The 16,874-nt window shown below is 39.8% G+C and overlaps 1 protein-coding gene across 1 annotated transcript in view; it reads left to right on the top strand.

Annotated features, from left to right (window-relative positions):
* Nucleotides 1-8,713: 8,713 nt before the first annotated feature.
* Nucleotides 8,714-16,874, top strand: part of LOC113055619 (tubulin polyglutamylase TTLL7) — a 92,727-nt gene continuing 84,566 nt past the window's right edge. Inside the window, 4 exon segments of the mRNA XM_026222037.1 lie at nt 8,714-8,807; nt 8,982-9,116; nt 13,853-14,022; nt 14,112-14,522. Of these exon segments, the coding sequence (XP_026077822.1) occupies nt 8,783-8,807; nt 8,982-9,116; nt 13,853-14,022; nt 14,112-14,522 (741 nt within the window). The 5' untranslated portion in view covers nt 8,714-8,782.

The following is a 16,874-nucleotide window of genomic DNA, read 5'->3' as shown; positions in this document are numbered from 1 at the left end:
ATACCTCTGTTGACAGGAGAGAATGGTTTCTGGGATGGACTAATGTTGTTTGCTTATTGTTTCATTGTTTCAATAAACATTCTTGTTATTCAGATTGTTCATAGGAGCTTTGGAGATTTCTTGGTGCTGCCTTTTTTCTTGCATAGTGTAAGTAAAACTGGTGTGGTTATGTTGTTGCCAAGGAGACATATAGGCCCATGTCTAAGAGCTGTTCCTAGTTTTAGAAACTTGCACAAAACTTAACACCCCACACTTAGTGTGATTTCACACATATGCTTTTTATGCAGGGTTTGAGTCTTTTTTTTTCAATGCTAAATCCATGAAAAGGTGTTTTTAATTAAAACTGCCAAAAAACTGTTATATTATATCTTACAGTTGTCAAGCAATTGGCATACAGATTTGAAACGACATCAGGGTGAGTAAATGATACCAACATTTTTGGTTGACTCTCCCTCTAAGGGGAACTTAAGGAACTAATATGCACCCTTTAGGGGTAGAAGGCACACAAATGGTGCTGCCCCAGTTACAAGCTACAATTTTTGTAATGGAAATCTTGGAATAGGCAATTTTCAATCAGTTTTTTGGTAATCGACCAATTACCTTTTTTTTAAAAATTAATATTGGAATGAATAAAGTATCCATAGCAAGTCCTTTATTTTAATTTAATAATGATAGTTCTATCATGAGAACTCTCTGAAGAATGTATCATGGTGATGGATATGACAATGTTAATGTATTTGGTCTTGGCGGAATATATCTGCTACACTGCTGCTGTTGGTTATTTCTGTATCTGTAGATCATTGTTGCAGCTGATGTTAGCAAGTGCAGGATCTTGCTACTTCCAATTAGGGCTGGGGGATATTTTTTGGCCGATTTGCAATGTAAGCTATATATATATATATATATATATATATATATGTGTGTGTGTGTGTATTTATTTCACTTACCGATGTTGTCCAACAAAACATTACACATAGCCTATTAAAGGATAGTGATGACATAAGAATAGATTTACTTGTAGGTTTCAGTTTCTACATGTCACTTTTATTGTCCAACTACAAATATTTCTGAGAAAAAAAATATTTTAGTCAGAATTATTGCATATCTATTTAAGTGTCTCTGTCAGTGGGCTTTCTGTCAGAGCATGTGACCTGCCGAGCCGCTTAAACTAATATGCGAAATGAAACTATAAGCTATGTCTTACCACTTTTTAAAGTCCTTAATATGAAGCTTGTCACATGTTTAGAACTAATTGGATTATGCACTTTCTCCGCTGCATCTCAGTCTGTGTCCTCCACTATATTTCCAGATGCGCTAATACAAAATTACTGTATATCGATATAAACGGTACTGCCTTATATCAAATCGATTATAAAGAAAATATTGAATATACAAACTCCATATACCACCCAATACACACGCTGATATGGTGCTGTGAGTATTTAAGACATACTGCTGCAGCACAAAAAGCATATAAAATAACCCCCCAACAAAGATGAAACGAGAAGATAAATAACAGCTAAAATGCGTAAGCTGCTGACAGCATGATAATATACAACTGTTATACAATAATGAGCTGAAAGCATCTCCATAAGGCAGGAGAGAGATGAAATGATACAATGTCCCCCAAAAATAGATCTTTTGCCAAGACATATGCACTGTAAAAGCTGTAAAGCTGAAAGTGCACTATAAATAAAGTTATTGTTTACCATAATAAAGAATCGAGCGAGATGCTAATGGTCTAATCAGATTTATTGGTCTATGCTAAGCTAAGCTAAAAGTGCTACCGCCAGATCCGGATATCAGCTGAATGGATTCGAAAATGGTAAATCTCAACTGTTTAACTCTGGGGAGTTGGAAAATGAGCCACTCTGAACCAAGCAAATCATATTCTATTGCTCATTCATTCATGCTTCTTGTTCCACACCAATGTTCGAATAATTCCTGCCTACTAAGAGCTGCACGGATATATTCGCTTACCCCGACAGGCCTATCCATGTAAACAATTTAGAAAAAGTTCAGTCAATTCACACTTGCCATGATATATATTGTAATAAACACAATTGGCAAGCTTCACATTTGACAATAAAAAACAACAACTGATTAACTTTCATAACTGATTGGCTAACACTATTCTGTGCTCTTTTCTTCTTTCATGTTAACTGAAGGCAAGTCTGAATAATGTAATAGTATTTATTTTGTATTTCAAATACGTATTTAAATACATATATCTGAAATACTGCCCTGGCTACAAGTGTGATCAGTGATTTTTGAGAGTTTTGAAAATATACACTAGTGACAATGTTGAGAAATACAGGATATGGCTTTAATTTCAGGTCAAGTATTGTCATGGTGATGCAGCAGGTTTCTATGAATCCTGCAAAGCAAGTTTGTTAAAGTCACTGAGTTTGTAGTAAATTTACTGATAAGAAAAACAACAGCTTTGGGTTAATATTTCAGACAACTGAAGGTACTTTAACTCTGTGTTTCCCTCTTGAGTACTGAGGGTTGTTACCTGCTGACCAATGCAAGAGTGCACATTTAAATATGTTCTAAGTAGATGTTACAATAATCCTTTGTACAGTTATAAATATAACATTTTTGAGCAAATTATGCGCTGGGCAAACCATCTCACAGCTCAAGTACTCTGTCAGCACCTGACACTGCAACTGACTCACATTACATGGATTTTCTTTAAAGTGTTTCATATGAAGCATACTTTGACCACATAACGTTGTGCAATATTCTCACTGTAAGAATATCAACTCAACTGCATGGTATTCACAGTTACACAAACTGAAAAAGCCATAAAAGTAAAACAAGTAAAACATGATAAAAGAACACATCAAAAGTCATTGATGAAATAAATATATTTTATTTTATAGCAGTTTTAGAATAAATAAAAAAACATTTAAACAATACTGTTAATGAGTATAATATCAAATATACAATCTATTAGATACAGTTTTGAAACCTTACATAATAATAAAAAAACCTGTATAGACCCTAATATAGTTTTAGTGCCTTTTAAATATGAAATTCAGTGCTGTGTGAATGTTGAAAAAGCTGAAAATCCATAATGATAACTGTGTGAAGAGTTTTGAAAAAAGTGACCTAAGTATTTCAAACTGTGTCCTATTAAGTATAAAAACTGTAAACTGAAAGAGAAGTCTGATAGTAATTGTCACAACCACACCTGCTACACTCCCAGGATCGGACACTTACGCCACACCCACTCGTCCCCAATCACCTGAATTCTAAACACCTGTGCATCATCACCAGCACCACATATAAAGCCACCAGTCACCATCACTCAGTATCTGGTCTTGCACCGATCTCCTCACTTACCTGAACGACATTAATCTACCTACCTGATCTGCCTTCCCCTCTTCATCCTCATCGGAACTTCTACTACCTTCGTCTGAGTCACCGTCTGCACCACCACTCACCTGAAGGAAAGTTGTGTTGTTTCTGTGTCCTCCACGTGTCAAGATTCACCTGTGTCTGAAACCTCTGATTCACATTAAATACTGTTTCACTGAATCCTCTGTGTCCTCGTCTGTGTCTGACAGAAGACCAGACCAAATGCAGAGCCCATTCCTGAACGTCCCTGGACCCATATAGGTATAGATTTCATGACTGACCTCCCTCTTTCTCAAGGCTACACCTGTGTGCTGGTAGTGGTTGACAGATTCTCAAAGTCATGTAAACTCATCCCTCTCAAAGGGCTTCCCACTGCATTTGAAGCGGCAGAGGCACTGTTCCACAATGTATTCCGCCACTTTGGCATTCCTGAGGACATCGTCTCCGACCGGGGTCCCCAGTTCATCTCCAGAGTCTGGTCCGCTTTCTTCCGTCTTCTAGGGGTGTCCGTCAGCCTCTCTTCCGGATACCACCCACAGACCAACGGCCAGTAAGATACAGGAGCTTGGGAGGTTCCTGAGGATATACTGCCACCGTAACCAGGACTGTTGGAGCCAGTACCTACCCTGGGCCGAATACGCTCAGAACTCCCTCCAGCAATCCACCACCGGGCTCACCCCCTTCCAATGTGTCCTCGGATACCAGCCTCCGCTCTTCCCATGGTCAGGTGAGCCCTCGGAGGTCCCAGCGGTAGATCACTGGTTCCGACAGAGCGAGAGGGTCTGGGACTCGGCTCACGTGCATCTCCAGTGGGCAGTGCGGAGGCATAAGGATCAAGCGGACGCTCGTCGAAGACCTACACCGCAATACCAACCTGGACAGCGAGTCTGGCTCTCGACGAGGGATATCCGCCTCCGGCTGCCCTGCCGTAAGCTGAGTCCCCGATACATCGGACCATTCACCATTGAACGGCAACTGAATGAAGTGACCTATCGACTCCAGCTACCTGCACAGTACCGCATCTCACCCTCATTCCATGTCTCACTCCTCAAACCCTTCACTGAACCCTTGTCTCCTCCATCCACAGAGCCTGGTGATGATGCCTTACCACCTCCAGCCATCGAAGAAGACAACGACATCTTCCGGGTTAGAGCTATCCTCGACTCTCGACGACGGGGTCCACAATTGGAGTACCTGGTAGACTGGGAGAATTACGGCCCGGAGGAGCGTTGCTGGGTTAATCGCAACGACATCCTGGACCCCAGCCTTCTCACTGACTTTCACCGAGACCATCCAGACCGCCCCGCTCCCCGTGGCCGAGGTAGACCCCGTCGTCGTACAAGATCCCAGCCGTCAGGAGCCGCCCGTGGAGGAGGGGGTACTGTCACAACCACACCTGCTACACTCCCAGGATCGGACACTTACGCCACACCCACTCGTCCCCAATCACCTGAATTCTAAACACCTGTGCATCATCACCAGCACCACATATAAAGCCACCAGTCACCATCACTCAGTGTCTGGTCTTGCACCGATCTCCTCACTTACCTGAACGACATTAATCTACCTACCTGATCTGCCTTCCCCTCTTCATCCTCATCGGAATTTCTACTACCTTCGTCTGAGTCACCGTCTGCACCACCACTCACCTGAAGGAAAGTTGTGTTTCTGTGTCCTCCACGTGTCAAGATTCACCTGTGTCTGAAACCTCTGATTCACATTAAATACTGTTTCACTGAATCCTCTGTGTCTGACAGTAATAGCATTAGTCCAAGACCATATTTTTACGAGCATTTAGACTTGGACTTGAATGAGCTGGTCTTGACTAGTCATAGAAAATTTGTTCTTGGTCCGGTCTTTTCTGTACCGGTGCCAAAATTTCACTTGTTTGTAAAAACCGTATTGAAGAAATAATAAATTAGATCTGTAAATGTAATCTAAGTCTATTTTTTTTCTTCTCCTGATTCAGACTTAAAGTTAGTATGCCATGAAGTTAGGAAGCTAAATGTCCCCTTAGTGGTGCTAAAAGTGAATTAAATTTCCTCTAAAAGAGAAGAATGTGAAGCAGCATTATGAAATTTTGCACATATTGCAGCAGTTTAGAAATAAAAAGCAAATGTATGATAAAATAAATAGTGTGTGCTCTCTGACTCCCTCTACAGCTGAGAGAGGTGTTAGCAGGAAGTGATGCGATGTCTCGGAGGAAATAAATAGTGAGTGGATTGTGGGTGGTGGAGCTGTCAGGGTGATGCATGATAGCAGGAGATTACTCAAGCTCTCATTCATCAAACACGCCTGCCTGTCATTGTGTTGCTGTCTTGTGCTGGAACAGATTGACTATAGCTTCATAAATTGCCTGAATGTCTCTTTTAGCGACAGTTCTAACTGCATTAGTATTTCATAATTTGGAAATTGTATTGATAAAGCAGATGCTTTTTATGCAAATATTTCATTGCAGTGTTTTGCATTGAGCTACTGTAATTTGAGGAAAACAATATTGACAGGATATTCTTAGTAGTTCGGCAGTTTATGGCTTGTCCCTTTGTGGAGATGAAACTTTCGAGTCAGAGCCCAGAAACTTAACCTGTCTGAATGAAGCACTGAATGCAAAAATAATAATGAACTAACAATGAGCAAAGAAATGAACAACGTGGACATATTACATTTCATACAGGGTGTATTTACTTTCCTTTGTGTCGTTAAAGGGACTTTAGAGAGATAAAACAATGTTTAAGATTTATAAATCCGAAGAAAATTATTCAGCATCCAGTTAACTAATTACTTCACAGAGTCAAACCAAAGCATTAAATTATTCAAATTATAAAATAATACTAGAGTTTAAAGTGAGAGAATAGAGTTAAAAAAGACTTAATATTACATTATAAATATGACTAGATAAGTAATGTTTGAAAGTTATGTTGTGGTAAATCAATATAAATGGTGTGAATAGGATGTCCAGGACAACATCGAAGAACCACATAATGTAGGGCATGCCTATCAATCAGTCATTGGACTAAAACACTTTCCTTTAGACAGATTCTTGATTAAAACAATTAAACACCATATTTGCAGTAGTGTTAAACAATGCAAGCATATTTGGTGTATTTGTATAAACAGCATACAGCAAAGCACTGAACTACTATGTGTTGTTTGCAGTCACAAAATCAGATACCCTCTTCTCAAAGTCCATTCATTGCTGGTCACAGGAGATGCATATGAGACACTGGTAATACAGTACCTGCTGTAAACATGGTAAGAGAGAGACCAAATACAGTAGTTTCCATTGAAATCTTCATTTATACTTAGAATCTATAAATCAACAACTTTTTGTTTTGTTTTGTTTTGTTCCTAGTTTTATTCTTAAACTGTGATCTGTGTAGTGTGTACGTGTCTTTTATTTGTGTCCATTTGTGTGGAATCAGTATGTGCAAATGCACTTTACAAACACACCACCAGAAGTCAGTGTTGTATTATATTTTGCCATCTGTGTTGCCATAAAGTAACAATGCAAATAGCTTGAACATTTAATTCAAATCAAGAACATTTCATTTTAAAAACATCATGTTTGAAAAAAGGTGAAAAAGAAAGCTAAATAATTAAAGCAATATTATTATTCTTTTCCCCACAAACAGAATATAAACTTTTTCAAGCACTGTGCACAATTTTCCAGAGCATGTATCCACGTGGCAGATGTTTCTATCCGAAATAATTTACATTGCAATCAGTTTTATCGTTTAAGAGTACAAGAACATATACATTTTGAAGATTTTACATCTTTTAATTTTTTTATATTTTTAATCAGGATTCCCTCTCATTGTGTAAATAATTTAAAAAAAAAAAAAGTGAGATATTTTAGGATATCCTGATATGTGTAGGAGTCACTTGAAAAGTTGTATATTTTACTGAATGTGCATTTAATGCCATATATTTTAGATATCTGTAGCAGATCACCATCATTGCTTGAATTATGTGTAGGACTGAGGGATGTGGTTTTATATAACTATATGTTTTCCTTTCTTTTGACAATCAAAAAGTAGATTAAATATTGTTTAATGCAAAAGTTAAATACATTGAGAAATGTTAAACATTGTTTTTCATTTTATTTTTCAAAAAATAACACTGACTATAAACCTAAATATATGAATATTTTCCTACATACATATTAACTAAACCATTTTGATACATGAATAATGCAACATGGATATTTTTGAGTGATCAAAGGAATTATTGAATTTGAAGTGATTCATAAAAGTGAATCTAACTAACTTGTTTCTAGCAAAGTCACCATAAATATGTGATTAATAATTAGTATATCAGCCAGCCTTGGATATCTTTTGTCATCCATCCGTCAAAGAAACAAAACAAAACAACAACAAAAAACGTATAGTTCTTAGTTTTATTTATTAACAACAACAACAACAACAACTGAAATCTCTCCATTGACCAGCGAGTTCCAGCTCTGCTTTTTGATTCTTCATTTTTTTTTATTTTATTAATTTTAAATAATGGTAATTTCACAAATTTAAAATGACCTAATATATTCTGTCTATTTTAACTATTAACTACATTTCATGTGTAAATATACTTTCTTTAAAAAAAAACAACAACAACAAAAAAAAAAAACATTGAAATCTATTAAAGTAAACCCATACTGGGACTCACTCCTTTTGAACTAGATAGTTAAGCACTCACACAGTTTTTAGGTGAACAAAGCTTTGGATGTCATAGATTACATGCTTTTTGGCAAAAAACAATTAATTGCTTTATTGCTAAGACAACACAACTTATTAAAATGGGGTTATTCTTAAAGCATCTGTACTAATAAAATGAGGAATCATACTTTCTTTAACAGCAAGGTATCAGTACCTTTCTAGTATTGGTTTATCATAGAACACTAGCTGTTAGATGTCTGCTTTGCTGCCTGACAGATTACAGACATGTAAAGCAAACATTTGAATGTTATTGACGATGCATTTGCTTGACAAGCAGCAGATAGACCCTCATCTGCCAAAAACCCCAGTCAGGCAGTGAGTGCTGATCAGTGAGGTGAAACCTGCTGTCAGCGGCACTGATAGGTGTGAGTGACACAGCAACCATTTGGCAAGACTCTGCAGATCCCTCCAGCTCTTCTTCTTTGTCTGACATTACCAATCTTACTGTTTCTCTTTCTCTCTTCCTCAGATATCTTGTCTATCTGCCCATCTGTGATTCTGTGGAGAAGGCCTGACCTCTTTCCTTCAAGATATGCAGTCCACAACTGACTTTCACCCCGTCCCCTGCCACATGATCTAAGTGGATAGATGATATTGCCACCTCCTAAAACTGTTGCCACAAAGACAGCGAGGAGGAAGTAGACTGGTGCCAAACTGTGCATCATAAGTCTCTGATTCTGGGTAGTGAGAGGACAGCTGTTTGAGATATGCCTTCACCCCCCAATGATGAAGGTAAGCTAGACACATTTACAGCAGTGACGCCAAAAAACAGAGCATCCATACAGACCTTAAACACCTCTATATTTCCACCCTCTTAGGCATTCTTGTAGATTGAAGGGTTTTCTTAATACTAAAGTGTAAAATATATCAATAGCAGTGAACGTTCAGTTGCTAAATGTTTTACAGACAGTCAAGAAACGTCCTCCATGAACATGCCACCGACATTGCCTTATCAGAATGGAGTAAAGAGAAAGGTCCACACCAAGAATAAGAAGAAGGGTTTCATCACAGCCAATGTTGCAGGAACAAAATATGAGATTGGTAGGAAAAACATTATTTTATTTATGTAAAATTTGTTGATGTAAGGGGGCATTCATACAGAACATGTTTTTGCATTTAAAAATGTGAGATGGCTAGGACAATTCTTTATCCAGACACTTAATGGAACTCCATTATCTCTCAAAGAAGAACAAGAAGTTGAAAGGAAGAACACACACACACACGCACGCACGCACACACGCACACACACACACGCACACACACACATGTTTGTTTTTGTGAAAAGTGGGGACATCCAACAGGCGTAATGGTTTTCATACTGTACAAACTGTATATTCTATGGCCCTACACCAACCCTACACCTAACCCTAACCCTCACAGGAAACTGTGCATTTTTACTTTCTCAAAAAAACTAAGCGTTTTGAAAAATGGGGACATGGGTTATTTCCTCATAAGTCACCCTCTCCTTGTAATGTCATACTCATGTCATTATACAAGGTTGTGTCCTGATATGCCACAAAAACATGCCCCCAGTTTTCCATGTTTTATGGGGATTCCTTAAACTGTAGAATTGCATTTTCTATCCCTTAAGCATACATTCAAATGATACATTGTATTTACTTAATACTTTATGTCAATAGGTTCCTTGTAATTAACATTATTTATTTCAGTAAACTTAAGTTCATTACATTAGGTTCATTCAATGCCATTTAGTTGAATAAGGTTAACATTCTTAATTTTACCCAAAACTATTAAAGGTTCCCTGAAGTGCCTTGAAACAAGCAGCATTATTCTATGTAGTGACATAATTTAAACTGAAACAGGAAGAGAGTGTGAGACATATCGAGCAGCCCCACCCCCTTTTTAAAGTAGCCAATAGCATTTTGATTATGTCTGCTCGAGCCAGAGACGTTGAGCTCGGTAAAGCCTCATTTGACAGCCACAGTCTAATAGATTACCCCCTAGATTCAATATGAAACTCTTAGAAAAACAAATTAGTTGTCATAATCATGCTGAGGCTGTGTAGTTTTAAGTCTTTAATATATGCTGACTTGCACATATGATCTACTCCATGATATCACGTCTCTGGACCGGAGCCAAAGTCCGGATGTGCGCTGCCACGGTTCGAGTGAAACAACGTGAAACCAAACCTCATTTGCGCCAATCGAAAGCATATTTACACTGTCTCAATCGTTTCCTTTCACCTACACTGCGCACTAAAAGGGATTCACTGTACAGGAAATACTACAATGCGAACAAGTGACCGATCTCAGCTGGCGCTTCAGAATCTATAGTAATAGTGCAGGGGACGGGTGCTTCGGATTCTAGAGAGCATTTGATTCGTCAGAAGATTTGATGAGAAGATGATTGTGACATCAAAAAGATTATTGAGCCATTTTCACAGAACAATGAACTGCAAGCCTTGAATGCTTTTACCTTCTAAATACGAATTTTGGCACTGTTTTGGAGCACACTGCCTTATTGATAACCTTAACACTAACATATTGATGCTAACAACCCAAAAAATTATTTCATGGGGACTTTAAAGGGTTAGTTCACCCAAAAATAAAAATTAGCCCATATATTACTCCCCCTCAAGTCATCCAAGTTATATTTGACTTTCTTCTTTCAGACGAATCCAGTCTGTGTTTAGTGGCACTCAGTGGGTGTTCCAGTGCATCATTCCAAAAGAAGTTCAATAAAAAGCACCTGTCCTATCTCATACAGCGAATCAATGTATTTTTGTGAGAAAAATAACCTAATTTAAATGTAATAGTTACTTTAATATGGAATATGCTCACTCTTGTTCATAGAAGCAGCTCCAGGCAGATGACATAAGGAGGTTGGTTTTCATGAGACACACCAGCGCATGCGCAGCGCTGACCTCATACGTCATCAGCCCGGAGCTGCTTCCATGTACAACTGTTGGCGCAAGCTACAGTTGATTATTGTGTTTTGAATATGGATATTTTTCTTACAAAAATGCATTCGCTACAGGAGGCCTTTGTTCACCCACCGGAGCCATGTTTTTCTTTTATGGATGGGCGCTTTTTCTTACCCCACTGAGTGCCATTAAACAGCTTGAAAGATCAAAGACAATTTTGATTTAAACTCTGACCAGATTCACCTGAAAGAAGAAAGTCATATACACCTAGGGTGACTTAAGGGTGAGTAATTTATGGGCTAATTTTAATTTTTGAATGAACAAAGTAAAAAAAAGTAGAAAATAATTGTGTCTGATTAACTTCATTTACTTAAGTAAACTGAAAAAGCATCAAATCTTTGGTCTAATTTATTGAAACATTATTTCATAATGAAAATGGGATTGTTCCACTTCAGGAACTTGAGCTGCATTGGAGAACTCTTTGGGAATGCCTCCAGCGTGACCGGCTCTGAATCATGTGTGTTATCAGTCCAAATGGATGGGCAAGTCGCCATAGGCGGGTGACTTCCAAGACAAGGAAGCTTAAAGGCACGTACGGCGATGGGAACACACAGTTTGTGTGTTGTCTGCATTGGAGTGGAGCATGCAGACTCATCTCTCGAGAGACAGGCGAATGCCTATATTCTTTCTCACCCACCAGATCCAGCACCCGTTTTTTCTTGGATCGGAAGCGTGCTTTGGTGCTAATTCTCCCCGGGGAGCTGGTTTGGCATGCCACCTTTCTTCCTCCGAGGAGGAACATGGTGGGCATCGATAAGGATTCGCCTCCTCAGTCCCCCCAGTATGAGGAGCTTTTGGATGTGGTAACTCGCGCTGTGGCCAAGTAAAACATTGATTGGCCTGCAGAGAAAAAGGCTGAACCCCAGAAGAGCAAGTTGAACGAGCGCTTTCTGTGAACCAAGCTGCCACCTCCATGGCGGAGCCTGCCTTTTTTGCCCGATTTACACACTTCATTCCCCGCTTCCGATCATTATGGCAATGTGGTGGAGATGATTGAGCGTGGTTATAAGATGATGCCCTGGATAGAACAGACAATCGCGAGCTATCTGTCTCCCGGTGCGGCATCTTCTTTAAAGGCTCCCGCACTGCCCTCCAAGCTGCTGAGCACCACTTCAGTGCTGGTGGGCAAAGGGTACTCGGCAGCACGTCAGGCTTGTGCTTGTCTGCACACCATGGCGGTATTACAGGCATAACAAGCCGACCTGCTGAAGGAACTAAATGAGCTTAAGTACGTAAAATCCGAGAATATCATGGAGCTCAGAAGGACCACGGATTTGTCTCTCCGCACTACCAAGGAGACCGCCTGTGCTTTTGGGCAGTCCATGGCAGCGGAGAGACATTTATGTATGACCCTTTCTGACATGAGAGAGAAAGATAGAGTCTGCCTAATGGACGCCCCACTTGTGTTCCGTGATGCCCTTAACACAGTTGTCGACAGTTACCAGGAAGCTTACAAATAGGCGGCAGTGTTCCAGCAGTTCCCAGAGTGTCGCCTCATGTGCTTCCCCTGAAATGGGGCTGTCTGGGGTCTCTAAAGGCCCCAATGTACTTCAAATGAGTTTCATTTTCATTCTTCATTTCAGGGAAAAAAGAAGTTTGAAAAGGCTGAGTGATGGTATACTACTTAAGAACTTTCCATCACCCCTGCACTGCTGGAGGCGAAGTGTATATTAATTTAAACGTGTCACAAAGTCAAACTATCATATTTGCAATACAAAATTCAAAACAACCATTCCATAATCAGTCCTTTATGGGAAGTGGCTCATAGTCTGAGAACTTTAACATGATGTGGAAAAAAAAATATTGGTCAGTTTGTTACTTTATTTTATTAAACTTGATAAATTGTTATGCCTTTTTATATTTTATTTGGTGTAATCAAAAGTTTATTATGGTACATTCATTTGGCATTTCATTTACTGTATACCCTTTACATTTGCTTACTGAAAGAACAACAACAACAGCAGCAGTTTGGTGTGACATTTATTTGAAACACATGTATTTGGTATTTGCTATCTTATATCTTTACTGTTTCCTTTCATTCTTTTCATGGCTTTGGAAAACTTGTCTCAGATGTTTCTCTGTGTCACTTTTTGCATAACTCCAGGTCGTTGACACCAAGCTTCATGGCAATTTCTTCATAGGAATTAAATTATTTTTCTGTATCTTTAATGTTTGTCAGCAAGCGATTGTACAGGTGCGGATATATTTGTGCAGCTCAGCTATTCGACACTCCAGTATATTCAGGAGAGGTTGCTCTACTGTAGGTCCTCCGCAGAATGAGGAACGAACCAAGAAAAAAAAAATTGCGTGTCAAAGAAGGTGGAGTTTCAGAACACACCCACCGATTGTGTAATCGCCCAGGACCAATGGAATCTCAAAGGTGTTTAGGAGCCAAAGCGAACACTCCCAGAATGTTTTGAACTGCCGAAACAAACTCAAAACTAACTTCATTTCGGCCTGACTTTGTACGAAATGACGTAATATTAGTTCGTTTTTCGATTTCGTTGGAAGTATACTGGGGCCTTAAGCCTAAGCTGCATCTGTAGACTGTCCTTAAGGCTAAGAGGTCCTCGGCCAAAAAGGTCTGCTACTAGTAACCGCATTCTGTCAGGGCCGAGTATTGTTCTCGGACCTGCTCTCCATGTGAGATTCCCTTCAGTAGAGATCTCCTCTCGCAGGCTGATGGCACTGTAATCCACCCCCGCTTGAAGCTGTGGAAGTTATGGGTGTAGTCTCTCAATCAAGGTTGTTGAGACCATCCTCTAGTCCAGAGCTCCCTCTACAAGGAAACTGTACACCTTGATGTGAAAACTTTTCACTTCTTGGTGTGGAGACTGCCAGCTCGACCCAGTAAACTGCCCGGTTGGTACAGTGCTGGAGTTCCTGCCATGCCCCTCTTGGTGGCCAGTCAGTGGGAAAACACCCCCTGGTTACATGTTTCCTCCACGGTGCACTGAGGCTGAGGCCTCCTGTAAGTTCTGGCTGTGGTGTAAGAGGCTCTCTGTAATCCTTCATTCGAGCCAATTGAGGAGATTTCTGATCACCACCTCAATATAAAGACTGCTTTTCAGCTGGCGATATCTTCTCTTAAGAGAGTTGGGGACCCCCAGGCCCTGTCTGTGGCCCCTTTCTATTTAGATTTTGCGCCTGGTCTAGCCAAAGCATTTCTCTACCCTCAAGTGGGGTATGTCCCTAAGGTCCACTTTTCTACACCATGGCCAGTCATACTCCAGGCCTTCAGTCCTCCTCACTTCAGGGAGCCAGACCAGAAGAAGCTTAAATGTATGTGTCCAGTGCTCACACTGGGCACATACATCCACAGAGCTGTCCTGTGGAGAAGGGCGGACCAGTTGTTTGTTTGCTGTGGTCCCCCTGAGAGAGGTCTTCCCGCTACAAAACAGACCCTCAGTCAGTGGATAGTAGATGCCATCTCTATAGCCTATGAGTCCTCTGATCTCCCCTACCACTCCAGGATTTACTGTTATCTCGCCCTAGCTGTGCAGGTTCACACACTAGGCAGAGATTTGAAAGTCTGACGGTGTGGGCATTATCGTTCCCAAAGTGTTCTCCGACGCAGCTTGAGTACCTGAAGAAGAACGTCCCAGTTTACACATTTAACCATGGTTCCTCAAAGTAATGAGACACTGTGTCACAGTGCCACACTTCCATCATCTCTTCCACTGCTAGCTTAATACTTAAAGGCTAATGCCAGCTTTGCTGCACGTGCTTTTAAGCCTCATGGTCTCTGACGTCACCTACCTATAACGCTGCGCCTATCCATTGGACTGATTACACACGTGATTCAGAGCTGGTCACGCTGGAGGCATTCCCAGAGCATTCTCCGAACACAACGTCTTGTTCCTTCGAGGAACCATGGTTACATGCATAACCTGAGACATTTTTTAAATAAGAAACCTAATCCAATGGTGTTAAATTATTATTATTTTATAAACTGAACAGCATCATAAAATCATGTTGTAACGGTATACAAACTTCATAATCACGGTAAGAAGGAGGCGGGAACCGGCGGACATTCAAATAAAACTTTTAATAACAAAATATAAAAAAAACAGCGTGACAGCCCCTCGCAGAGGACTGCCGTGCACAAACAAAACCAAAACACAAAATAAAACCCAGGCCTGGTCCTCTCTTGTCCTTTATTGTCGTCGCTCCTCTTTTATATCCTTCCAATCTCCTCCGTGGGAATCGAGACCGGTGAGTGGAGCAGGTGTCTCTTATTTCTAATTCACTCCACTGGCCTCGCTCCGTTCCCACGGCTCTCGGCCCTGCCCCACTCGTCACACGTCTTTGAGTGAACCTCACACAAAACATTCTCTCAAACAAAAAGATTGTTATGTATGATTTATAAACTTGTTTCCTCATAGGGACTAAAATTTTAAGTCCAGTGGAATACAAAGACCACACAATACACACACACACACACCCTGCTTTAAGACCTTTTACGTGTTTCGTCCTTGGTATCAAAAAGGTATTTTTATTCCTCAAACAATTATGTACTCTCTGTGATCCTAAAATGAATCATACTATTTGTACCATAGTTTGGGTTACCAGTTAATCACACCAGTCATTAAACATGCAAATGAGGTGTCACTGGGGCAAAGAAACACTGTCCCGCTGAAATTACTTGTCTTGTTGCTGGTCAATCCAACCAAAAGGGGAGTTTCTCTTAACTTAGAGTTCCCTGGAGACACCCATCATCTTGGAAACCTTGCGACTCTCCTTCCGGGGGAGTCCGATCTTCTGGCAGTTTTCAGCAACTTTGTTGATTCACTTCGAAGCAGTCAACCCATGGATGAAATGACAAAGGTTCAGACACACTCTCTCTGTTTAAATCTAGATTAAAAACACATCTCTTTCGCCAAGCATTCAAATAATGTATCTTTTTAATTGTGAGTGTAGTTGCATCTGTTCAAAAGTGCATTTTTATTCATTAGCTTGGGTTAAACTAATTTTACTTTGTTGGATCAGCAGCTATGCTAATGATGTCTGTATTTTGTTTCTATGTTTCGCCACGGGATTTACATCCCGTGGTAACTAGGATTTACACAAGCTCCAGTCTGGATCCAGAACACCTGAGAAGAGATGATGCTGACCCTCAGAGGACCCTAGATGATGCTAACCTTGAATCAACAAACAGAACTAACAATTATTGCTAAATGTGTGACTGAATCATATAATAACTTAATTAATAATATTGATAGTTCATCGTCTAGCTGACTACGTCTTGTATTATTATTATTATTTTTATTTTATCTAAAATCCTGTCAAATGTGCACAAACTACTAGCTACTACTAAATATTGTAGAAACATAATTTTCTGTAAAGTTGCTTTGTAACGATTTATTTTGTAAAAAGTGCTATACAAATAAACTTGAATTGAATTGAATTGAATTAATAGGATTCAACAGGAATCTACGCATTATACATGCACTGGGGCACTTTACTCAGTAACTACAGAACCAATGCTAGTAACCGCTTGTTAACTATTTAGATGCACTTCTAGGCATTGACCCCTTTTAAATAAGGTGATGAGTTTCTTTGATGGTTCTTAACAGGTTGTGATGTAGTTTATGAGTAAATACTGCCATGACTTCACTCTCTTGTGCGTGAGCGCTTTATCTCTCTCTCTCTCTGCAGTGCGCTCTCTGACTCTCTCTCTCTCTCTCCATTCCTTCCTTGTGTTGACATCTATGTTTAATGTGTATGTTTGTGTCTAGTCAGATGTTGCATTTTCCCCTGTAGTGTAGTTTAATAAAGAATAACATTGGTTGTCTGTGTTTGCTGCTCATGGGCTGAGTTCACTTTAACGTTCTAGTTTTGTTACAAGCTCTGGG

This window comes from Carassius auratus, chromosome 36 (assembly GCF_003368295.1).
Source record: "Carassius auratus strain Wakin chromosome 36, ASM336829v1, whole genome shotgun sequence".
Lineage (NCBI taxonomy): Eukaryota > Metazoa > Chordata > Actinopteri > Cypriniformes > Cyprinidae > Carassius > Carassius auratus.
This window is presented reverse-complemented; position numbering and strand designations above follow the sequence as displayed.